Source organism: Malassezia sympodialis, genomic scaffold (assembly GCF_000349305.1).
Source record: "Malassezia sympodialis ATCC 42132 genomic scaffold, msy_sf_15, whole genome shotgun sequence".
Taxonomy (NCBI): domain Eukaryota; kingdom Fungi; phylum Basidiomycota; class Malasseziomycetes; order Malasseziales; family Malasseziaceae; genus Malassezia; species Malassezia sympodialis.
The window spans coordinates 1-24,307 of NW_017387813.1; the positions used below are offsets into that span (position 1 = coordinate 1).

The following is a 24,307-nucleotide window of genomic DNA, read 5'->3' on the forward strand; positions in this document are numbered from 1 at the left end:
CGGCGCGAGCGCCGCGGCCGCCGCGGCCAGCGCGGCCGTCGGCTCGTACGCGCGGTGCACGGCGGGGTCCTCCAGCCGCGACACGAGCTCGGACAGGAGGCCGCGCGCGAGCTTCTGGACGGACGGCCGCGCGCGGCGCTGCACGCACAGCAGCGCCGGGAGCGCGTCGCGTGCCCACGAGACGTGCCGCGCGACGGCGCGCTGGAACGTCTTGGTGCCGAGCACATACAGCGCGCCCTTCGCCTGCTCGTCGCTCGCGTCGTCGCGCAGGCACGCGAGGAGCGGCGCGAGGCACATGTGCCGTGTGCCGTCGTACACCGCAAACACGCTGTCGAGCGCGCTCTGCGCGAGGCGGCGCACCGCCACGTAGTGCGACGTCGCGAGCTCCACAAGGCGGCGCACCAGCTCGTCGTCGCGCGCGGTGCGCGGCACGTACAGCGCCTGGAGCCGCTGGCGCAGCACATGGTGCAGCATGGCGCGCCGCAGCCAGACGAGGCGGGGAAAGCGCTGCTGCCGCGCGTGGCGCCGCCCGATCGTGCGCACAAAGACGACCGCCTTCGTCAGGCCGTGCACCTCGTCCGCATGCGCGCTGTGCGGCAGCAGGTAGAGGCGCAGCGCGCGCACGACCTGCTTCATTGCGTCCACGTGGTCGCTCGAGAGCGTCGGGACGACCGCGGCCGCGCGCTGCAGCGTGGCGCCGATCCGCTCCCGCAGCGCCTGCACCTCGTCGTACCGCGCGTCGCCCGGCGCCAGCGCCGCGCCGGCCGGCATGTCGAGCGGCGCGGGCATCTCCGCGACGGGCACCTCGCCGAGGTCTGTGTGAACGGCGGCGGCCCGTGGCTGTGCGCGCCGTGCATCGTCGGCCAGCGCCGCCTGGCCTGCGAGCGCCTGCCGCACCCACAGCAGGTAGCGGCACACGTCGTTGTGCCAGGCGTCGTCGTGCGCCGCCTCGTGCAGACGCGCGTCGAGCACGTCCAGCGCGGGCGCGACGACCTGCCGCAGGACGCGCAGCGCCAGGCCGATCTCCGCGTCGGTCGGCACATGCCACGTTACCTGGACCTCGCCGAGCGTGTACAGGCGCCCAAAGCTGCGGTGGGGGTGCGCACGACGGGCGCCGGCCTCCCACTCGTCGGGGTTCAGGCTGCGCTGCTCGGCCACGTACACGCTCGTGAGCGAGTGCAGCACGCGCTGCAGCAGCTTGGCGCTCAGCATGTAGCCGCGCTCGGTGCGGCACGAGCGCGCCAGGCGCTCCATCGTTGCGACGAGCTCGTCCGCGTGCGGGAGCAGCGCGGGCCCTGCAAAGATCACAGCGCTGCTCAGCAGGCTAATGTGCCAGTGCAGCGCCGTGTCGGACGGCCGCGGCAGACTCGTGCTCGTCGTCCGCACGGACGACGCACCGTGCTCGAGCTCCTGCGCCATGCGCGCGCAGGCCAGCGGCACGACGCGCGCAAGGACGCGTGCCGGGTCTGCGCGTGCAAAGCACCCGATCAGCGAGCCCATGGCCTTGACGGCGTTCGCCGCCACGGTCGTGCGCGCGTACTCGAGCACGAGGTCGAGGCACCGCACGTACGCGTCCTCGCCGAGCGCACTGCAGAACACATCGCACGTGGCGATCAGGAGGTTGAGCACCATCTCCTCGTGCTTCTCGCCGATCTTGCCGCTCTTGCCCTCCTCGGGCAGGGCGGCGAAGAGCTGCAGCACGCGCTGCAGAAACTCGGTCGTCCACGCATCGAGCTCGGCGGTCGAGAGCCGCGCCGCATAGTCCTCGGCGCCGCGCGTCGAGGTGGCCTCGTCGTCCACGGGGACACGCGCCGCGCCCCCGGGCATCTCCTCGTCGCCGGCTGTGCTGCCGTCGCACACACAGGTCGACATGGTGACACTGAGGATCAGCATACACGTGCTCATCGTCTTCACCGGGTCGTTCATGTCGATGCCGGGCAGGCACAGGTACAGGAGCGGCGCCAGGTGCTTGGCGCCCGGCGCGTACACGGCGGGCGACAGGAGCACTTGGGACGTGGCCGCGAGCGTCGCCATCACTGCGCTCGTGCGCTGCGTCGTCTCCAGCTGCTCGAGCGACGTGTAGCCGCGGTGCAGTACAGCCGGCAGGATGAGCGCCGGCTCCAGGAATGCCATGCGCTTCAGGCTCGACTGCGCCGCGAGCGACGTGAGGGGGTCCTTGGAGAACATGCCCAGCAGCGAGACGGTGCGCAGCGTGCGCACAAACTCGCGCTGGATCGCGGGCGTGAGGCGCCATGCTGGCGGCGTGCGGCTGTCGCTGCGTGCTTCGGCACGCACGCGGCGCGCGAACTCCCAGGTGAGATGCTGCACGAGGTTCACGAGCTGCGCCTGCCACGCGCCCCAGTTTGACGGGTGGAAGTACGTCTCGGTCACCTGCACCAGCTGCGCAAGCTGGGTGAGCGCTTTGGAGCCGCCCACGAGCTCGGGCGCGTCAGCGTCATGGGCCATGCTGTACACGAGGATCGCCGCAAACGAGTGCAGCCGGTCACTCGGCTTTTTCATACGCAGCGTCTGCTGCGAGGCCGACGCATCGGCGCCTGTGCGCACCGACGCCGACTGCGCCATGAGCGCTGCATTCGCCGTCTTGTTCGCGCCGATGGGCAGGCCCATGCTGCGCAGGCACCGCGTCATGATCACGGCCATTTGCGCCTCGGTGAAGATGCCCGTCTCGCTCCAGCGGCTTGCCTCGCTCGGCCTCATGACGTGTTCTTCGGCCAGGCGTGCGAGCACATCAAGCATCTGGTCATCGAAGAGCGACGACTTGAACGAGTCCCACAGGCGGAACAGGACCGGCAGCCACGCGTCGGGGTTCGAAAGCGGCAAAAAGTGCACCAGCAGCGCCTGCGTGGCAATGACCGAGTTCAAGTCGTTGCCGTCCATGCGCGGCAGGATCGCCTCCAGCATCGCTGGCGCCTCGTCCGCCGAAAAGAAGCGCTGCGACACGTCGGCGAGGTCCAGCAGCACACCGCTCACGGCCGAGGTGCTCATCTTGCGCTGCTTGTGGAACACCTCTCGCTCGAGCGCCTCGTACAGCGCGCGCCAGGGCAGCTGCAAGTCGCTCCCGTCGATCTCGTGCTTGGGGCGCAGGAGTCGAATACAGCAGGATGCTGCAAGGTCCGTCAAGAACGTATCGAGCTTGGGCATCACTGCCAGCTCAAAGAGCAGGCGCGCGAGCTGCGCCCGTAGCGGGCGCGGCAGCCGGTACTTGAGGCTCTGTAGTGCCTGCAGATTTTGGCACCACACCACGAGCGGCGCACCCCAGTCATGCCGCTGGACACACGCAGCGATCCGCGCCGCCACATGGCGCACCTCGGCTTCCCACTGCGCCTGCGAATGATTTGCATAGGGCAGGACGCCGCCCAGCAGCGGCGCCTCGTCTGGGTCCTCCAGCGGCCCTACATCCACCTGCACGTTTAGCGCTGCCGGCACCTACATCGTCCACCGGATCATCGGCGAGCCACTCAAAGTCCATAGCGGGCCGGCCAGAAGGACATGGGCTACTCGCACCATGCATGCCTGCGTGAATGGCCGCGTCATGCTTTTGATTACATAAGAATCTATGGGGCCGATCACAAGGCGCCCCTATCGTGGCGAGCTTCGCACGCACAGTATGGCGCCACCGCGCGAGCTATATCGAATATTCTGGGCGCCTGACCACTGGCAGCAATTAAAGAGCCGTGCTTCTAGCGGTCAGGAACACAACATGAACAGCAATGGCTCAGAAAGTCAACATTCAAGCCTGGTTCGGAGGGTTCACAGGCATCTCCTTCGGCTCGTTCGGCATACCCTGCGCAAACTCGGGGTTCGCCTCGCTGTCAGGGATGGCCTCCATCTCGTCGCGCTTCGAAATGATAGCATCAAGCTCCTCCGAGGTCAGGTATGGGCGAGTAATCGAGAGGTAGGCAGCCGTCGTCATAAAGCGACTCGGCTTCCAGAAGCCCTCCTGGTGCGCATCGGCAAAGAACAGGTCCATCTCCTCCAGACCACGGCGGTTGGTTTCGGGGTAGAACATGTACACGATCGGAATGAAGATAAAGTTGAACGCACCAAACATGGTGAAGGTATGGTTCTTCAGGTTCTCGAAAGCAGGCGGCGAAATCATGACGACAGTGAAGTTCATCAGCCAGTTCGTGCAGGTCGACAGCGCCGTACCCGCCGCACGGATACGGATCGGCATGATCTCCGGCGGGTACAGCCAAGTCATACCCAGCCAGCCAAACGACCACGGAATGAAGTACAGGTAGATGAAGGCCTCACCCACCTTACCGTACACGTCACGCGAGCTCTGCGGAGTGTCGGGGCTTGTCGAGGGGTCCACCATGTAGACCATACCCGAAATAATGGCATAGCAAAGCATCATACCAAAGGCACACGAAATCATCAGCGTGCGACGACCAGCAACATCAATCAGGAACACAGCGACCGAAGCGGCAAGGAAGTACAGCACACCACTGCCACACACCAGCAGACGGGAGGCAACATCGTCCGGCTGCACCATCTTGAACACAGTACTAGCATAATAGGTCAGGTTGTTAATACCAGTCCACTGCTGCATGCACTGAGCACCACAACCAAGAGCGAGACGGTAGAAGTTCTGCTGCGGGCCGTTCGTCAACAACTCGCGATACTTGAAGGGACCAAGATCCATCTCCACCTTGCGAATTGCATCCACAAGCGTATGCAGCTCCTGCTGCACAGCCGGGTCATCCATAGGCTTGTCGTGCAGACGCGAGAGCACCGCATTGGCCTCCTCAATGCGACCACGCTTAACAAGCCAACGTGGCGACTCAGGCATGACAAAAACACCGAGCATCAGGATACCAGCAAAGACAATCTGGAACGCAATCGGGAATCGCCATTGCACACTGTTGAACTTGAGGAAATAGAAACCAAAGTCCAGCCAGTAGGAAATCATGACACCACCGGCGAGAAGCGCACCTTCAATGAACACAAGAAGACCACGGTACTGCGGGCGCGACAGCTCCGACTGGAGCATGGGAATCGTCGTAGTGTTAAAACCGTTACCCACACCGGCAATCACACGACCAGCAGTGAAGGGACCAATCGTGTCATCGGCCACCATGATGATGACACCAATGATCATGATCGTAGATCCAATGACGACACTCCAGCGACGACCAATCACATCACCCTTCCAAAGCAAGAACAGTGAACCAACCATACAACCAAGCTCGTAGCAACTAACAACGGCACCCTGCACGTTGGAATCGAACTGATCCGGGAAGTAAGGAATAGGATCATTAGGGTGCGTCCTGGCATATTCATCAGCAGTATTAGCGCCATCAGGCTCGTACTTGGCAATTTTGGGCATGGTCGAAGCCAGCATGGGCTCCTCAATCAGCAGCGACATGACACCTTGGTCATAACCGAAAAGCAAGAAACCGCACGAGCAAACGAACGCAACAAAGATCGTTAGGGCAGTGCCCCGAATCCGGTCCGAGCCCGGGATAGTAGGAAGGTTGATGCTCTTCATGAAAAGAGACTGGTAAGAAAAGAACCGGTACCGTCGGGTGCTCCAAGACCTTGGCCTCGAACACAAAAACGATCAACGCAAACACTGGTTATATAAGCACATTACAGGCTCTCATTGTAGGTCACCGGTTACTCGATTGGCTACGACGATGCGGGGTGTGACTACCCATGCACCTAGCGCTGATTTCACCAATTGCACGCATGATCATGTAATCATCTCCTCGGTCGATTTCCTGCGCCTAGACTGCCGTTTGCTCAACCCCGCGCGCAGTATTTTTTAATTCGTTTATGTAACGCGTCTCTTTCATCTCTGAAGTCGGATTGGTTAAGATGCATACCTGTTTTTAATGCGGGTGCCCTGGGGCTCTTGTGCCACATGGCCATCGAACGTCCTAGTTGTGCGTTAAGTCACAGACATTGGTCGCTTTACTTGGCATGCATAACTCCTTCGCACAAGAGTATACCTTGCAGCTCGTTCCCCACGAATGACGCTTGGATGAGGGGCCCCCAACTGGTCTGCCTTCGCTAGTGTCTGATGTTTCCCATGCGTGCGCTGCTGGCGGGGGTGGCGGCCGTTTCGGCTGTGGCTGCGTATCTCGATCCGGCTGATGGACAAGGCGTTGCCGTAGCCAACTCGTCTCATACCTTAAGCAAGAGGTCATCCTTCTTCGGCACAGCAACATGGTATGACGTGGAAACATGGGTAGCTGGCGCGTGCGGCCAGTACATTGACAACGACATGCATATTGTTGCCCTCAATGAGCCAATGTACGGCAATCTTGACTCTAAGTCCAAATGGTGCGGTCAGCACATCATGATTGCGAATGGCTTGAAGACAGCTAGGGCGGTTATTATGGATGCATGTCCAGAGACGGAACAGTGCCATCATGGATCTCTCGATATGAGCATGTCCTTGTTTCAGGAATTTCACGATTTGAAACTAGGCGTGTTTCCAATTACTTGGTGGGTCATCAGTAACGACAGCGATGACAATGATAAAGGAGGTTCGAACGATTCATCTTCCTCGTCCAGCAAATCGACCTCCCGTCGTTCAAGTTCGTCGAGCGCCACACACAATGCTTCTCCGAGCTCCCACAAGGACTCTGCCACACCGTCATCCACACACTCTACAGACGCACAAGCCAATGCTTCGCGCTCGTCCAAGGCATCTGCTGCGTCAGCCTCGTCTGCGTCAGCTATGCGAGCTGCCTCCTCAGAGGCTGCTGCGCAGTCCAGGTCGCGTGCCTCTGCGGCTAGCTCCCGAAGCAGTGCTTCATCGGCATCGTCTGCTTCCGCATCTAAAAGTGCTAGTAATTCGAGCTCTTCGTCGTCTTCTTCAGTCTCCAGCTCGACTAGTTCGGCTAGCTCGACTAGTTCGGCTAGCTCGACGAGCTCGACGAGCTCGACGAGCTCTTCGGGCTCAGCCGATTCCACTAGCTCGTCCACCACAACCTCTGCGACGGGAGGCAGTGGCAGCGACGACAATCCTCAAGGAGGAAACCTTCAGAATTTCGTCAAGGTCCTAAATGGCCTGTCCATGCTGGTTCATGCGGCTGCACAGGGATCTTAGCTTTGTAGATAGTCCATCCTATCATTTATGACCCCGAGTCTATGTGGAGTTCTTTCGCGTTATGCCGCGATGGTCTAGAGCGCTTGAACAGCTACTGACGGCATATGCTGCGACATACATGGCTCGCTGGGTGCGCGTTATCTGCTAACAAAAGATGAGCCGCTCCCCTTCCTTTCTCCGCATCACTGAACGCATGCTGCACGAATGGGACCATCTTCCCTCGAGGGTACAAGGTCGACCTGTCCCACCCTTTCAGGCAAATACACAAGATCCGACTATCGGTACGTAACATGCTCTTCTTATCAGATCACGGGGAGCCACACGATATCCCTTCACCTTTCCCCTTATCAAAGAAAGCTCATAAGCCCCAAGCAAAGACTACGGAGAGGCCGCCACGGACTCATGCGTCCTCGTCAGATCGGGTTGCCCAAGAGATCCGTGACTTGCAGGAAAAGATCCGCCGCCATCAATAATCTATGCACCTAGCTGCAGCGAATGCCAGTCGGCCAAGCTTCCTCGATGCGGTCCCCGCGCTGGTCGCGACACAGGCTCTGGGGCAGGATCGCTGGGTGCACCAAAGCCACCTCCACCGGGCGTGTGTATGACGATCCGATCTCCTACACCGAATCTCGCAGTCGCCTTGCCACCCATGTTGATCACACGTGGTAGGATTGCACCTTGCTCGTCGGGCTCCTTCATATCACCGTCCTCTTCGCGGCGCTGCTTAATCCACAGGTTCAGACCACATTGAGCATCTTCACCACCTTGAAGGCCGTACGGATGAAACACTCGGCGCTCGGACAGAATACTTACTTGAATTCCGGGCTCCAAGAACTCAATATCACGGATGACGCCATCACCACCTCGGAAGAGACCGTTGCCGCCGGAACCTTCACGGAGGCCAAATTGACGCAGGTACACGGGGTATCGCCGCTCAAAGATTTCTGGGTCGGTGATACGAGTGTTCGTCATGTGCGTATGGACACCGCTCGTGCCATGCCACGACGGGCCTGCGCCGGAACCGCCTGCAATGGTTTCATAGTAGCCGAATCCCTCGATAAGGCGCCCCTGCTCATCGTTGCCGCCGGTACCAAAGGTCAAGTTGTTGCAATCACCCTGACTTGCTGCCACAGCCTGGAACGCTTTGAATACCACATCAGTGATACGCTGGCTCGTCAAGACGTTGCCACCCACGACAGCCGCTGTCTCAGATGGGCTCAAAAGCGATCCCTCTGGAATACGTACATCAATGGGGGCCAAGCAACCCTGGTTGAGAGGGATGTCATCCGAGACCATGCATCGCAGGGCGTAGATAATCGCGCTGTGAACCACAGACTTAGGGCAGTTGAAATTGGCATTCACCTCAGGGCCTGTCCCTTGGAAGTCAAAGAGCGCCGACCCAGCATCCGGATCAATCGTCACACGAAGTTCGATCGGTGAGCCATCGTCCATATGGTCAATAGCGTGTAACTCCTTGGAACTTTGTTCGCGTGCAACTCGGCGCAGCAGGTTGCGCACAGACAATTCCGCATTGTCGCGAATATGGATCATGTATTCTTGAACCGTTGCCAAACCCCATTCTTCCACGAGGTCATTGATCAGCTGGATCCCCTTGTGATTCGCGGCGATCTGTGCCTGGAGGTCGCTTTCCACATCGTGGAAGCAGCGCGTTCCTGAGCAACCAGGGTACCGGGCTGGCTCCTCAACGAGTAGCCGCACGAGGCCTTCGCGGTCATACACGCCTTCCGCCACGATCTTGAAGGAGCGGATTTGTGCGCCTTCTTCGAATAGTGTCTTGCTTGTGGGCGGCATGGATCCTGGAAGAATACCACCAATATCAGCATGATGTCCACGACTCGCAGTAAAGAATATAATCTCGTCGCGGTCCGGCGCAAACACCGGCGTAATGCACGTAATGTCCGGCAGATGACTTCCCCCAGCAACTGGATGGTTGGTTAGCACAACATCCCCACGCTTGAAAGAACCCTTCCCAAGTGTATGAAGATTTTTAGCCTGGTACTGCACGGCAAAGCTCATGCTTCCGAGATGCACAGGCAAGTGTGGTGCATTGGCGATAAGGGATCCGTCCGGCGCAAAAATCGCGCAGGAAAAGTCAAGGCGCTCCTTGATATTAGTAGAAATGGATGTTTGTTGTAACGAGCGTCCCATGGATTCCGCAACCGCCATAAAACGGTTGGCGAAAAGTGACAGAAGGATAGGATCGGCAGCCGTTCGTGTCATAATGGAGTAGGAGCGATAACGAATGTGTGGGGCGTTGATACTACGAGTTGGATTTGTCATCATCAAACAACCCTATTACACATTTGACACGGGGTCGAAGTTTGTCTCTCAGTCGCTGCCTCGTCCGGCAGTATGGAGACTCAACTGGTGTCACCAACCAGCAGTATTCGGAACTACTTAAATCGTGAAGGTTGGTACATCGTTACTCATGTTCCAGTACATACATGGAGTACTGCTGATGTCCTTGCGTGGCTCCAGGAATCTAACATGAGCCAGCATATGGGCAAATTTGAAGAGAATGATATTCAAGGAAGTGTTCTGCCACAGCTAGACCACACAACACTCAAGGAGATGGGCATCACCTCCGTTGGTGAGCGTTTGCGTCTCTTAGGTGCTATCCGCCTACTCAACAGGCATACGCCGACGGATTCACTTCGGACCATGTCGTTGAGCCCCCAGTTGTCTAGCCACCCTATTCCATCTCCGTCTACACCTGTACATTCATACAGCGTTATACCTACTTCTGCCAGTACGGGATCATATGTGAATTTACCCTCGGCCTCGCAGTCCTACAACCAAATACCCCTGTCGCCCCCAATACGAACCATGTCACCGATCCAGTTGACCCCAATGACGCTTGCGCCTGCTCCGGCGAGTATGAGCACAAGCCGCCCATCCAGTGCAGATTCGATGAACAACTTGGAGGTTCCAACGAATGGTCGGAACCAATCAATGCGCCGCCCAAGCACAGCCTCAGGAGCGAGCAATCACAGCATACCAACACGTCCTCTTTCCAGCCACGGACGAGGCCCGAGCACGAATATCAAGCCTCTGGATCCTGTGACGATGCCTTCGTCTAATCAGTCTCAACAAGCTGGGTATGCGGTGGGTCGAGGGGCCTTTGTAAACAAGCCCAGGGTCGGTCAAATTAGCGCCCCTTACAACTTGCGCCGTACCGAGTTAGACCCCGATGATTCGTTACGCTCTGAAGTGAGCACGGTGAATGCGACTCCTCAAAGCCTGGAGGTGATTCGCAAGCACATCATCAAGTTCCTTGCAGAGGACGGCACATCTCGCAGTGTAGATGTGAGCCAATGTAAGCAGGCAAGCGATGTTCTTGCCAAGGTCCTGCGCAAGTTTGGACGCTTGACAGAACCTGACTCGACGCAGTACATGCGTCGCTGGGTGCTTGCTATGACCGACGCTGGTGACCAACTGAAAGTGCTATCGGAGATTGAGCTCATGGCCTTGTGCTCGCAGCCGCACAATTACGAGCCAGTGTGGCGACATGGTCTATATCTTCTTCGAACTACCGACGAGGAGCCTCTACGGCCTGGATCCAAAAGGGAAGCACCTGTTGATGCCTTCCGTCATCTGCCGATCACCCGCCGCGCCTCGACGTTTAGCATTCTCAACGGTCTCGGCGGCGGCGAACTGTCGGAGATCGAGTCTTTGCCTGCTGACTCCGCGACGCGCAGCAAGGCGAAGCCGGCAGATATGTCGGGGCCCTTGCCGAATGTGCGACGCCGTGTGCGCAACTTTTTTGGACAGCGCCCATCGTCTGAGCTCATTAGTTCGCACCTCGCGGAGTACTTCCCAGCGACCAATTCGAACGAACTGCGTCGATACTCGAAAGGCTCTTCGAAGAAACGGGTGTCTGTACCTATGACGCCGTACGCACCTCGATCAAACGTTCAGCCATCAGGCCCGGACATTGAATCAGATCCGACTGACGATCATGCGAGTCTGGTGACCTTGGATGAGATTACGCAGGATCTCGAGCGTGCTTCTGTTCATGATACCGGCGAAAATGACTCGGGGCGGTGGAGTAATCCATCCTCTGCTCCTTTGCCAGTGCCAACTGATACTGTGTCGGCGACGCAAATGCTGCCACCCACAGTGACAACGCCGTCTGTGTCGCCCGAGTTGACGGCCCCCTTAACTGATGGCACATTCGCACCAAGTGGGGCGCCCGCCACAAAGCAGCATATGCGCTGGCATAAGGGTGCGTTGATCGGCACCGGCTCGTTTGGCAAAGTATTCTTGGGCATGAATGCCAAGACTGGTATGCTGATGGCTGTAAAACAGGTCGAACTTCCGCACTCGGATGATGAGATGACGCGTCATCGCCGCATGATGATCGAGTCGCTTGAGTCGGAGATTGTGTTGCTCAAATCGATCCAGCACCCGAACATTGTACAATACCTGGATTCATTCGCCGATGATAAGCACCTGAACATTTTTCTCGAATATGTGCCGGGTGGCTCGGTGGTGGCACTGCTACAGAGCTATGGCGCGTTTGAAGAGGCGCTAGTCCAGAACTTTGTGCGCCAGATTCTGCGCGGCCTTTCGTTTTTACATGCACGCGACATTGTGCACCGAGATATTAAAGGTGCCAACATTCTTGTGGATAACAAAGGCGGTGTCAAGATTAGTGACTTTGGCATCAGCAAGAAGGTGGAGAGTGGCCTCCTGTTCGCAGGTCCGACTGGAGGCAAATCTCGTCCGGCTATTCAGGGCAGTGTGTTTTGGATGGCCCCAGAGGTGGTGAAGCAAACAGCCTTCACTGCCAAAGCTGACGTTTGGAGTCTGGGCTGCTGTGTTGTGGAAATGTTCACGGCTACGCACCCCTGGCCCCAGCTTGACCAAATGCAGGCCCTATTCCAAATTGGGATGAACAAGACCCCGGCGCTCCCGCCGGACATTTCGGAGGTGGCTGCCTCCTTCTTGAATGCCACCTTTGAGCTGAATCATGCCGACCGGCCGTCGGCCGATGAACTCCTCCGCCATGCGTTTGTGTTGCAGGCGACCAACGATGGTGAGATGGATGGGTCCGAGCCCTCGTAGTCTATGTAGATACACGGCTCTGACTACATTTACTGCTGCTTGGCCTGCACGCGCCGCGACTCACGCAGCTTCTGCCCTTGCAGGATCAGCGGCTTGGGACGCACGTCAGCGAACAGCTTCCAGAAGGCCTCGAGGGCGTACGAGCCGACAAAGTCGAGCGCCATGGCGCTGACGAGCAGCGTCTGGTACTCTGACGACATCTTGGTCAGCTGCAGCCACTCGTTGAGCTCTGGCATGAGCTCCAGCGCACCGAGGTATGCAATTGCACTTGCTCCAATCAGGCCCCAGTACAGCGCCTTGTTTTCCGGGATGCTCTCGCGCCACGGGCGGCCAATGTAGTTCACGGCAAAAGTCGAGACGGTCTGCGACAGACTCAGCAGATACACGCCCGAGTTGAGCAGCGTCGGCGTGTATTTGGCCTCGAGATCGACCTCACCCGGGTGCTCAAACGCGACCGACGTGCGCTGAATGTACAACATGGTAGCAATGTGAAGGAAAGTCTGCGTCATAATAGAGCCAAACACATAGACATTGATAATGTTGTTTACCGGGCGCTCAGGTGCCAGTCGGTCGAGGGGCTTGCCACGGCTGATGCAGTAGAAGCACACCGAGATCAACATGCCACTCACAGCCAGCTGGTAGTCGCCCATCTTGATACCGTCCAGGTACAGCACGGACAGCGAGTAAGCCTGGATCAAACAGTTCAGTGCAAGGATCTTGTACATCTGGATCGTAGCAACGAGCGTGCAGCGGCCCTGGCGGATGATCGAGCACACAGCCTTGACATTCGCCAGCTTGCTGGTAAACGGTGCGGCGACGCTGGCATCGCCGAGACGGATCTGCGGCGGCCCATCGTCCTCGTCGAGCGACTCCATCGTCGAGGTGATCGACGACAGATCAAACTTGGCCACCGGGTTCGCCGCGCGCTGCGACTGCATCTTGCGCGCCGCCTTGGCGCGCGCCTCCTCCAGCTGGGGGAACGCCGTCTTGAGTGCCGGAGGCACCGGCGGCGGCGGCTGGTTCCAGCGCGCCATCAAGTTCAGCTGCGACTCGTACGCTTTCTTCATCCGCTCCAAACGCTGATGCTCCGCCATCTTCTTCAAGTCCTCTTCTGAGCCGTCCAGAAGCGCCACGCCAATGTTGGCCATCTTGAGCGCACCCACATCGTTCGTGCCGTCTCCGGCCATGAGTGTAATGTAGCCCAGCGAGCGCAGCACACTCAAAATCAGCTCCTTCTGGTTCGGCGACACACGTGCGTACACCACCGTATTGGCCACCAGCTCACGCAGTGCCTCGGGACGCTCCTCCAATTGGCGCAGCGCCGCGCCCGTCACACACACATCATACTCGTCGAACAGGTGGCGGTGCAGTTCAGCTTCCAGCGGCTGCTCGCGCACAATGCGGTCGTCGACATCGCGCCACACCAGTTCATCCTCCCGGCCGCCCTCGCGACGGTCGAGCACGATCGGCTCACGCACCACCATCTCGACCTCCTCCGCGACGTGGATTGCCGTCAGCGCATGGTCACCGGTGATCATCACGCAGCGGTGCGACGATTCGTTCAGCTGGCGCACTGACTCCACGGCATCCGGTTTCAGTGGGCAGTGCAGAATAAGGAATCCAGCAAACGTGAGCTCGGCCTCAACCTGCTCACGCTTCAGTGTGCGTGCCTTGGCCACGTCCATGTCGAGCCAGCGGTAACCCAGTGCAATCACGCGGCTTCCGCGGCGCGTGTAGTGGCGGTACACTGCGTCGTAGTTCGACGGCAGCTGCGAAAACATGGGCTTGAGTACCTCCGGCGCGCCTTTCGTGGCGCCCAGCAGCTGCTTGCGCGACGATACCTGGCTCACCGACGACATGCGCTTAAGCGCCGAAGAGAAGTGGAAGCGCGTGCAGATGTGCACTGACGGCCCTTTTTGGTCCGGTCCCGGCACGACTCGGTCGCCCGGCTGGACGACCCAGCCAAGCGCATCGAGGGCGCGTCGCTCCATCGGGTCACCCACCACCTCGTCGTCGACAATCACGAGTGCATGCGCAGCAGCGACCACAAGCGCCGCTTGCTCCGATGCCTGGGACATCGCCACCAGCGTGTCGTCGAGCGCGTCTGTGCCCTGAGCGTCTGTGCCCACGAGGCCCTGCACTTCGAGGTCCTCACCAGTGATGGTGCCGGTCTTGTCAAAGCAGCAGACATCGACGCGACCTGCGTACGGGATACGGAAGGGTTCCGTGCAGAAAATGGCATACTTCGACAGGGCCACGAGCGAGGCATTGACGGCCATCGACAGCTCCATCGGCAGCTCCGGCGGCACGACCGAGGTGATGATCAGCACGCAGTCGAGCAGTAGCTTCCCCTTGGGACGCTGCATCTTGAGGCCATTGATCCACACATATGCACTTGCAGCGATCGCAAATACGAGCAAAAACGCAATGAACACAAAGCTCTCCCAGTTGTTCGCAGTGACTTGGTTCTCGTTCGTGTACACCATGAGGCGGATGAGGCGGCCCTGCGTTGTGCCAAACCCGGTACGCAGCACGACAGCCAGCGCGCCATGGTCAGGCGGCGATGGAATGCCACGCACTGTGTCGCCGGGCGACACCTGCAGCGCCTTGGTACCGCCAAAGAGGCAGTGCAGCTTGTCAGCGCCCTGGTCATCCAGGATGTCGGTCCCGTTGCGCTGCGTGATGCCCTCCTTGAGTAGCGGCGTGCTCTCACCTGACAGCATCGCCTCGTTGACAATCGACGAGCCGGAGAGCAGAAGCATGTCGCACGGGAGCGCCGAGTCCGGCTTGGTACGCGTCACACTCACCACATCGTTCGGCACGAGCTCCGACGTGGAGATTTCGGTCCATTTGCCGTTGCGGAACACATGAATTTGGAATGGCTGAATCGACATGGTGCGGAACTCGTTGAGCGTTCGCAGGCGCTGAAACACGACTGTGCACTCGAACGCGACAAGACCAAAGAGTGAGATGAGCGAGCTGAACCAGTACTCGTCAAGCAGCCACAGGCCCACACAGAAGATCTGAAACACAAAGAACGGCGCGACGGCATGCTGGATGAACAGATCGAGGAACTGCGGCACGGGGATGTTGAGCACGTTACCACCGTAGATACGCTGCGCACGCGCCAGCGCCGCACCACCAAGTCCGGTGTTCGTCTGGAATTCACTCAGCGGCATGCGTGCATCCGCCGGGTACAACACGCGGCGGAACGTGCGCTCGCGAATGTCCGGCGACGACGTGATCGAGGTCGTCGGCGCCTGTGAATCGGGAAACGCAAGCACGTACTTGTCTGCCTGGTACACAAACGAGTACTCGTCGCGCTCACCCTCGCGCACTACACGCGTCAGCGGCAGCATCTCGCCGTCGCCCTTGTGGGGGTGCGGCAGGACTCGCACGCAGTCGGCCATGTCGAGAGCCGACACCGAGGTGGCTGTGATGAGCGCCTTGGCGCGCACATCCCAGTGCGTCACGAGGTAGCTCAGAGCATGCAGCGAAAGGAGCAGCACCGTGTACATGAACGTCCACTCCTCCGACTTGAGCCACTCGTCGTACTTGACGTAGTAGGCGTAGAGCAGTACAGGGTACAGCGACAGGAACGGCAAAGCATACACATGGTACTGGATAGGACGCTTCTGATGCAGCGTCACGCTGGCGATCTCATCCGACTGCACAGCGACTCGCCTGGAAGTCAGCCACGCCCGCTCGGCGCCGTCTACGTACATCGTCGGGGCCACGTAAGAAGTGGGCGGCGCTGGCGCACCGTGTTAGTCAGCATAGGGGTCAGGGCGCAATCGTCCTTTTTTTTTTGCTATCCATGTCGGACGGCGCGCCGCGCAGAAAGTACCCCTTCTGGCTGGGCGGCTGCGCCGCCAGCATTGCGGTGTGCTTTACGCATCCCCTCGACCTGACCAAGGTGCGGATGCAGAATTCGCCCCACAAGACGACAACGTTCAGGCTTTTGCGCGGCACGCTCGTGAATGAGGGTGTGCGTGGCCTCTACATCGGCATTTCCGCAAGTGTGCTGCGCCAAATGACATACAGCCTCACGCGTTTTGCCGCGTACGAGGAGATCAAGCATATGGTCGCCCCCCACTACAGCGGGCCTGAGGCCGTGCCTGTGTGGCTCAAAATCGCGGCGGCCGGTATGGCTGGTGCGGTTGGTGGCATCGCCGGCAACCCTGCGGACGTGATTCTCGTGCGCATGACGAGCGACATTTACCGCCCTGTGGACCAGCGCTTTGCGTACCGCGGCGCGATACACGGCATCATGCACGCTGTGCAAGAAGAGGGCCCGTCGTCGCTCATGCGGGGTCTGACGCCGAATGTCGTGCGCGCCATGCTGATGAACTCGAGCCAGCTGGCATCGTACGACTTTTTCAAAGAGCTGCTCGAGTCGACCGGCTACTTCCATAAGGGCACGCTCACGCACTACCTGACGTCGTCGCTGCTCGCCGGGACGGTCGCCACTACGATCACCTCGCCTGCCGACGTGATCCGTGCACGCCTCATGAATGTGCGTGGCTCTGAGAGCGGCGTGCCAGAACTCATGAAGGCGCTGCGCCGCGAGGGCCCCATGTTCCTGTTCCGTGGCTGGGTGCCTTCGTGGATCCGTCTCGCGCCGAACACGGTCATTTTGCTGACCGTGCTCGAAGAGCTGCGGCACCTCGTCGACTATGTGCGCGGCGACCGCTGACGCTAGATATCCCGTGTTGATAGTGCCGACTATGTACCGCCCATGGCGTCGTCCGTCTCGCGCACCGTGCGCGGAGCAAGGTCCAGCGTATTGCGCACATGTGTGCGCAGCGCTGCAAACGGGTCGGCTTGGCGCTGCAGGTCGGCGAGAATGTGTGGCTGCCGCTGCCGCTCGCGCTCGCTGCGTCAGTAACTTCACTTACAGCATCGCACGTCGCGAGCGTGTCGTATTCCTGGTGTTCGACGCACGCGCAGGCTCACGCGGCGCCGCCTCGATCGAGGCCTCCATGGACGTGACCACCGCCGTCATGGCTTGCAAACCCTCGCGGTTGCCCGCGAGCTGCTCACGCGCGCGCTGCTTCTGGCGACGCACCGACGACTTGGACAGGGCCGGTTTGGCCTCTTGCGCGAGCCGCTCCGAGAGCGACGAGCGCGTCTTGCGCGACGCCTCGCGCCGTCGGACCATGATGGAGGGCAAAGAGCGAACGACTATGTGGAGCCCGATGACCCGATACCTCACAGCGCCCGCGGCGACGGCGCGGCGCCGGGCGTGGCGGGGCCTACGACGACGCGGCCATTTGCCTGCATCAGCGTGATCGAGGGGGACAGCGTAAGCGACGCATGCCGTGCGGCACGGTGGAGCACCTGCGCCGTCGAAGCGCGCGTCTCGACGGGCCCCTCTACGTCCCCCGGCTCAAAGCGCGCCGCCCGACTCGGCCGCCGAGGGCCGTCGCCGAGGCCCGCCCTGCGTGGCGCCTCAGATGGCGGCGCGGCGTCCGCCTTCATCGGGACACTGACAGCACGAGCGTCGGAGGCCGCCTCGAGCCACGGGACAAAGAGCGAGTGGGGCGCCTCGTGCGCAGCCGCGGCGAGGCACGCACGCATTCGTCGACGCTCGTCCATCGTCGCGAGGAACGAGAGTACCTGGCGGATGGATGACCAGGCGTGGTCCTGCTCCATACGCGCGAGTGCCGTGCCCGTAGCAGCGATGCTGCTTGCCTCATCGTCGAGCGTGTGCACGACGAGGAGGAGCGCGCAGGCCGTGTCCCACTCGCGCATGCGCACCGCATGCTGCAGGAGGGTCTGCGGCGGCCCCACACACGCAAAGAGGTATGCCCAGCGCGCTGCTTCGGTCTTTCGGGCGGCGCGCGCGATCACCCCGACGCTGCACGCATAGTGGTCGAGGAACGCAGCGACGGTCGGCAGCAGGCGCTCCGCTGGCGGGAGCGGCGGTCGTGCATCTGCCTCGTCCTCCAGCACGCCCGCGCACAGGCGCTCGAGCGCATGCGCAAAGTACGACAGCGCCGCGTATGGCGCCGCAGCGTCCACGGCCTTGTCCACGCCGCGCTCCGTCAGCAGCGCGCGCAGCACCGTATCAAGGAAGAGAGTCGTGTGTAGGCGCACACGGAACGACACAGTGTCGAGCGTACGCCGCACGGTCGACACGGACTCGGCACCGAGCACGAGTCCGCGGTCGAGCAGGACACAGAGGGGGTATGCCTCATCGGGCAGCGCCAGGCGCAGGGGCTGCGCATGCAGCTCGAGCCACACACACATGTGCGAGCCGTCGAGGCCCCAAAGCGAGTTGGGCCACGGGCCGTGCGCGTGTGCATTCGTCCAGTACGCCTCGATGTGCTCGTGCAAAATCTGCAGGTCGTACGACAGTTCATCCGTGTCGTGCGTCCGTGCCGGGCGCAAGAGCACGAGCATGCCGTCAATCAGGAAGAGCAGACTCGCCTGCGCGAGGTCGGCATTCGGCACCTGCATCGGCAGGCGCCAGCTAAACGCGCGCACGCGCGCCGGCTCACCGACGATACCGTCAAACGAGATGCTGCCGCAGAGCTGGAGGCGGATGTGCGTCGCGGTCGTCGTCACCACATAGTGCACGAGGGTATTGTCCGCGAGGTACAGCAGCAGGTTCGTGTCGAGGAGCTGGAGCGTAATGACCGGCGCATTCAGCACGCACAGGTCGAGGAGGTGCGCATTGTCGAGCGGCTGGTCGCGCGAGTACAGGCGCACTTGCACCTCGCCCTGGCAGTCGCACGCGGCGATCAGCACATGCTGGAACCACGCGAGGCCGCCACGCACACGGAACGCCTGCGCCTGCGCGGCGTTCTCGTACATCTTCCAGTGTCCTGACGCGCTGCTGTAGTGCGCGAGTCCGCGGCGCCCAGCGACCGCGAGGAAGCGTCCGTCCGCACTGAGCGTTGCGTACTGGAGGGGCCACTGCGCCGCGGCGTACGAGGGCGGCAGCGCCACGCGCCGCCACGCGTCGCTCTCTGGCGCCAGCAGACCCGCCTCGGACTGCTCGAGCCCGCGGTACACGTACACGCTGTCGTTATCGAGTAGGAGCGCAGCGCCCGCCTCATCCGGCGTCATATGCAGCGCACTCGCCGACTTGACGAGCGGCAGCACATGCACCCACGCATCGCGCGCGTCGGTCGGCAGCAGGAACAGCTCCGTGCCGCCGAGGCCCCAAAACACACTCTGCACGCCGAACGCAAAGCCGTCGCGGAAGACACGCGTGGTGCTCTGCCAGTCGTCGCGGAAGCTGTGCGCGAGGAGGCGCCCAAACGGGCTCCACAGCGCCCAGCCGTGGTCCCAGCCGACCGCGAGTGCATGGCCATCGGACGTCCAGCTGAGCGTGCGCACCGCGCCTGGCGGGCCGAGCGTGGGGGGCAGCGCGAGCTCGTGCGTGAGCAGCGGCGTCTGCGTCGATGTCTGGAACTCGAAGAGCGCGATACGCCCATCGTCCAGGCCGAGCGCCAGGAGGCTGAATCGCGCGTTCACGGCCGTGGTCACAGGCCGTACGTCGCCTTCGTATGCGAGCGCCCCGCGCCATGCGTCCGTAAGGCTCACGACGTACGCACGTCCATCGCTCGTGAGCCAGGCTGAGAGGTCGGTCGCGTACGAGTGCTCCGCGTGCACGATCGGCGCCTCGCCGAGCCATGGCAGGTCGCGCAGGAGCATGGGCGCAGCCGGGGCTTCCTGCATGCCCGGCCACGGCAGCAGCTGCACGGCTGCCGGCGTCCGCGTCGCCACAAACACGTGGGGGCCCAGAGCTGCTATGGCAGCCATGCCGGGATCCACGTGCAGGGCGTGGCGGAGCGGCAGGTGCAGCGCGCACCGCGGCCCGAGCGGCGTGCCGCCTGGCGTATGCACTGCGTCGCCGACCTCTGGCTGGAACGTCGCGAGGAGCGCCGCGGCGGACGGCGCGAGGTCCGGCGCGTCGGCGCGGGACAGTGCATGGGCCACAGGCGCATCCGCCGGCTGGATGACGTCGTAGAAGAGGAGTGCATCGCGCGACGTCTGCACAGCAATGGCTCCTGCGTCGTGGCGCCATACCGCGCGCACGTTCTCGCCATGCTGCGCGAGACCGCGCGGCGTGCGCTCGACGATAGCCACGAGCTCTGCGGGGCGCGTGCGCCATACAAGGAGCGCGGTGCGCGTGAGCAAGAGCCACAACGTGCCGTCGCGCGCACGCGCCATATGCAGAGCGCCGTCCGGCACGTCCGGCAGCCCCGCGGGCGCCGCGCTGAGGCGCCGCGCGCTGCCGCTCGGCCAGTACATCGGGGGCGGTCGGCGGAGCGGAGGCCCGATTTCCCGATGAGGGAGTGGCGGGCCGACCTATAGCGCCGCCCTCCATGCCGGACGCGGAGCGCGGCGCGCGGCGTGGAAGCGCAGACCATGAGGCCCAGACGGACCTCGTATACCTACACTCGTACATGGACCGCGCACGCGCGTGCACGCGCCGCGCTGATACGCCCGGCCAGATGAGCACGCCGCAGGCGGAGCGCGGCGTGCTCGAGCAGGTGGTGCCTGAAGACGACCCCAAGAAGCGCATGGAGTGGCAGAAGATGCTGCGCTCCGTGCTGGAGAGCGAGGTGCTATCGTCCGAGACGAAGCGCATCACTGCGGCGGATGCGGCGATACGCTCGCCGGCCGAGCAGATGCACCGCCTGTGGCTAAGCCTGCATGCGATCCAGGCGGGCCATGCGCATGGGCGCGACGACCCCGAGGCCGAGGAGCACCTGCTGCAGAAGGAGCGCGAGGTGGCTGTGCCCGCGCTCATGCAGGCCGTGGAGGAGTTTGCCGTCGCGCCCGACGAGGACGCGGACGCTGTGTTTGCGCGCGTCGGCCAGCTGATCGACGACGTGCAGCAGGCCAAGCGCCTCTTTCCCTCGTTGCGGCAGATGGCGGCCTTGTTCCCTGACTGGGTGCAGCCGCCGCTGCAGACTAAGCTGAACGCACTCAGTGCATGGCACAATGTCACGCGCGAGCTGAAGTCGCAGGCGGGTCTGCTGCGCGGCTGGTCCGGCAGCCTCACATCGCCCGGCGGCGCACTGCGTCCTGCACTGGAGGCCCTGCTCCCGGGCGACGCGGACCGCGACCGCACTGTGGTGCAGCGCCTTTCGCTCGAAGGGAACGTGCAGCAGACATTCGAGCAGCGCACGCTGCGTCGGCTCCGCATGCTTGTGGAAAAGACGCACGAGACGCTGCGGACGCACCACGCGCTGCTCGAGAAGATTGGCCTGCCGTCGTTTGAGCCGCATGTGCTGCCGCTCGTGCGCTTTCCCATGTGGCTCGCTGAGGCCGCGCTGCGGCAGCGGCTGGAGTATGCGGACAAGCTGCGCGAGCCGAGCGTGCTGCTGGTCGACTCGCTTGCGGACGATCTGCGCGCGGCGCTCGCGCTCGCGTGCCGCATCAAGTCGCAGTACATGCAGCTTACGGTGCCCGAGCCGGACATTGGCTGGAGCCTGCCGCTCAAGAGCGACGACAGCTTTGATGCGGCCGTGTGCTCGGCACTGCATTTCTTCTTCCGCCTCCTGCACTTCCGCCTGAAGAGTGCGCCCTTCTTCAAGGAGGTCGACGTGATTGAGCCCGAGTGGCACTTTCTGTCGCAGGCCGTACGCGTCGTGCCCGGCGCCGACATCATTGTCGCACACAAGATGGCAGGCATGGTCAACCGCCTGTTTGCGCGCCTTATGGCCTACTTTCAAAAGGAGCTGCAGCTTCCGGAGGCCGCGCGTGAGGCGCCGCCGCACGCCTCGCGGCAGTCGCCGCTGCCCGTGCAGGACATGACGCGCAGTATCCACGCGGTGTTCAACCACACGCGCATGCGCAGTCGGCGCCTCACTGGTTTTGCGCGCCGCCTGCGCAGCACGCTCGAGTGCGCGTGCGAGTACGACTTGCGCGCGCTGCGCAGCCACCCGTCGTACGATCTACACACGCTCCTCCAGACGCTCCTGCAGGCCGACTACTTCCTCGTATACACAACGTCGTTTGAGGAGCGTGGTGTCTTTGTTCTCGCTGAGCCGAGCCTGCACGATAAGCCGCATACAATCCAGGACCTGCTCTTCCAGTGCGTGCGCGCGAGCGGCCGCTCGAACGAAGAAGGCACGCCGCTCATGGCCGCCGATGTAGGCGCGACGCCCCCCTACCTGCTGCTGCTCACGCCGTGCGAGCCGTTTTTGTGGACAGGGCGTGTCATGACGCTGACGCTCCCGTGGATCGACGTCGACCTCAAGGAGCAGCGTCTGCGCCTCGTCGCCGATGGCGCAGGGCCGTACCTCGAGCAGGCCAAGCGGCACCTCGCGCACCACTTTGCAGCGGGCACGCCGACGGGCGAGATGCCGTCCGCCTTTCCCTTGCAGACCGTGTACGATCGCATGTCGCACCTGGGCATGCTGCAGCACGAGCTCAAGCTCATGTCCAAGGCAGGGTACGTGCTCACCGACCAGGTCGTGCACGCCGTCCCCGTGATTCGGCAGCAGATGCTGCGCCTGCGCCCACTGGCGCCGGCGGACCGTGCGGCATGCGACGAGCTCGTCCAGATGTGCTTCAGTATGGCGTTTGACCATGGCGCGCGGGGCCTCGGCTATGTACAGAGCGTGCGCCTCAACTCGCTCCTATCGACTGCGCTCGCGCAGCTCTCTGTCGAGTGGATCGGCTTTGTTTGTGACGACTGTGTGCTCACCGAGCGCCGCACATTCAAGTGGGCCGTCTCGGCGCTGGAGAACGCCATGAACATGACACTCGGCGAGAACATCTTCCTGCTCAGCGAGCACGAGTTCTTCCAGCTGCGCAGCCGCGTATCGAGCTGCATGGCCCTGCTCATCTCGCACTTTGATATCCTCGGCGCACGCAGCAATGCCGTCAAGGAGCAGGAGCAGCGGCGCGCCCAGATTGAGCGCGAGGGCGCGCAGATGTACCGCGGCCCTGACGCGGCCGAGCATGAACGACAGCTCTCGGAGCGCCGCGTCGCCGCGCTCAGCGAGTGCGACCGCGCACGCGAGGCCGTGCTGGCCGAGCGGCAAGTCATCGGACGCGTGCTGGACGATACGCGCATGGAGGACCGGGGGCTGCAGCTGCTCGCGTCCAAGGGCGTGCACATGCGCTGGCAGCAGGGCCGCTTTATCGGCAGCGGCACGTTCGGCACTGTGTTCCTCGGCGTAAACCTCGACACAGGTGGCCTCATGGCCGTCAAGGAGATCCGCTTCCAGGAGCTGACCAGCTCGCCGAGCCTCTACAAGCAGATCCACGACGAAATGCACGTGATGGAAATGCTGCGCCACCCCAACATTGTCGAGTACTACGGCATCGAGGTGCACCGCGAGAAGGTGTACATATTTGAGGAGTACTGCCAGGGCGGCAGCCTCGCGCAGCTGCTCGAGCATGGGCGCATCGAGGACGAGATTGTGCTGCAGGTCTACACGCTCCAGATGCTCGACGGCCTCATGTACCTGCACTCGAAGGGCGTCGTGCACCGCGATATCAAGCCCGAGAACATCCTGCTCGACCATATGGGCGTCATCAAGTTCGTCGACTTTGGCGCGGCCAAGGTCCTCTCGAAGAACTCGCGCACACTCAACGCGTCGCGCCGGGGGCCGCACGCGCCATCGGGCGAGCAGCTGCAGAGCCTCCAGGGCACGCCGATGTACATGAGCCCCGAGGTCGTGCGTGGCGAGCACAACGGCCGCGAAGGCGCGATGGATATCTGGAGCTTGGGATGTGTTGTCCTCGAGTGCGTCAAGGGCCAGCGCCCATGGGCCCAGCTCGACAACGAGTGGGCCATCATGTTCCACATCGGCATGGCACAGCAGCACCCCGCCCTCCCCGACGAGAGCCAGCTCAGTGCACTCGGTATCGACTTTTTGCGGCAGTGCCTCACGATCGATCCCTTTCTCCGCCCCACGGCCGTGGAGCTGCGCCAGCACGAGTGGATCCGCGGCCTCGTCGAGGAGCTGCACGTGGAAGCCGAAGCGGAGGAGGCCGAGGCCCTCGCTGCAGCGCGAGAAGAAGAGGAGCGCGAGCCCGTCACGCCGGCCCCGCCCGAGCCAGGGCACCCCAGCCACCGCCATCCCGGCTACGAGGCCCTGGTGGCCGATGTGCAGTACCGCCGCGAGGGCCAGCAGATCAAGGCCATGCTCGCGCCCGACTAGC

At 62.0% G+C, this 24,307-nt stretch overlaps 8 protein-coding genes and 1 pseudogene across 9 annotated transcripts; 4 read left to right on the forward strand and 5 right to left on the reverse strand.

Moving 5' to 3' along the window:
* On the reverse strand, positions 1–3,490 carry MSY001_2842 (annotated as a pseudogene). Its single transcript has 2 exons — positions 3,452–3,490; positions 1–3,402 (listed from the first exon to the last, which is right to left on the reverse strand). Coding segments are annotated over exons 1-2 (3,441 nt in total).
* Positions 3,491–3,751: 261 nt separating this feature from the next.
* MSY001_2843 (uncharacterized protein) lies at positions 3,752–5,512 on the reverse strand (the record flags this gene model as incomplete). Its single annotated transcript, XM_018884713.1, is given in 2 exon segments — positions 3,752–5,209; positions 5,225–5,512. 2 exon segments carry the CDS (start codon positions 5,510–5,512, stop codon positions 3,752–3,754), a joined length of 1,746 nt encoding a protein of 581 aa, XP_018741345.1.
* Positions 5,513–6,055: 543 nt separating this feature from the next.
* Positions 6,056–7,081, forward strand: MSY001_2844 (uncharacterized protein; the record flags this gene model as incomplete). Its single annotated transcript, XM_018884714.1, has 1 exon — positions 6,056–7,081. One exon carries the CDS (start codon positions 6,056–6,058, stop codon positions 7,079–7,081), a length of 1,026 nt encoding a protein of 341 aa, XP_018741346.1.
* Positions 7,082–7,555: 474 nt separating this feature from the next.
* Positions 7,556–9,322, reverse strand: MSY001_2845 (uncharacterized protein; the record flags this gene model as incomplete). The annotated part of the gene is made up of 1 exon (XM_018884715.1): positions 7,556–9,322. The coding sequence occupies one exon, from the start codon at positions 9,320–9,322 to the stop codon at positions 7,556–7,558; it is 1,767 nt and encodes a 588-aa protein (XP_018741347.1).
* An 846-nt stretch (positions 9,323–10,168) lies between these two features.
* BCK1 (MAPKKK-like protein) lies at positions 10,169–12,169 on the forward strand (the record flags this gene model as incomplete). Its single annotated transcript, XM_018884716.1, has 1 exon — positions 10,169–12,169. The coding sequence occupies one exon, from the start codon at positions 10,169–10,171 to the stop codon at positions 12,167–12,169; it is 2,001 nt and encodes a 666-aa protein (XP_018741348.1).
* A 29-nt stretch (positions 12,170–12,198) lies between these two features.
* On the reverse strand, positions 12,199–15,947 carry MSY001_2847 (uncharacterized protein; the record flags this gene model as incomplete). Its single annotated transcript, XM_018884717.1, has 2 exons — positions 12,199–15,837; positions 15,933–15,947. 2 exons carry the CDS (start codon positions 15,945–15,947, stop codon positions 12,199–12,201), a joined length of 3,654 nt encoding a protein of 1,217 aa, XP_018741349.1.
* A 39-nt stretch (positions 15,948–15,986) lies between these two features.
* MSY001_2848 (uncharacterized protein) lies at positions 15,987–16,865 on the forward strand (the record flags this gene model as incomplete). Its single annotated transcript, XM_018884718.1, has 1 exon — positions 15,987–16,865. One exon carries the CDS (start codon positions 15,987–15,989, stop codon positions 16,863–16,865), a length of 879 nt encoding a protein of 292 aa, XP_018741350.1.
* A 515-nt stretch (positions 16,866–17,380) lies between these two features.
* On the reverse strand, positions 17,381–20,434 carry MSY001_2849 (uncharacterized protein; the record flags this gene model as incomplete). The annotated part of the gene is made up of 1 exon (XM_018884719.1): positions 17,381–20,434. The coding sequence occupies one exon, from the start codon at positions 20,432–20,434 to the stop codon at positions 17,381–17,383; it is 3,054 nt and encodes a 1,017-aa protein (XP_018741351.1).
* A 74-nt stretch (positions 20,435–20,508) lies between these two features.
* Positions 20,509–24,306, forward strand: MSY001_2850 (uncharacterized protein; the record flags this gene model as incomplete). The annotated part of the gene is made up of 1 exon (XM_018884721.1): positions 20,509–24,306. The coding sequence occupies one exon, from the start codon at positions 20,509–20,511 to the stop codon at positions 24,304–24,306; it is 3,798 nt and encodes a 1,265-aa protein (XP_018741352.1).
* Position 24,307: the final 1 nt, after the last annotated feature.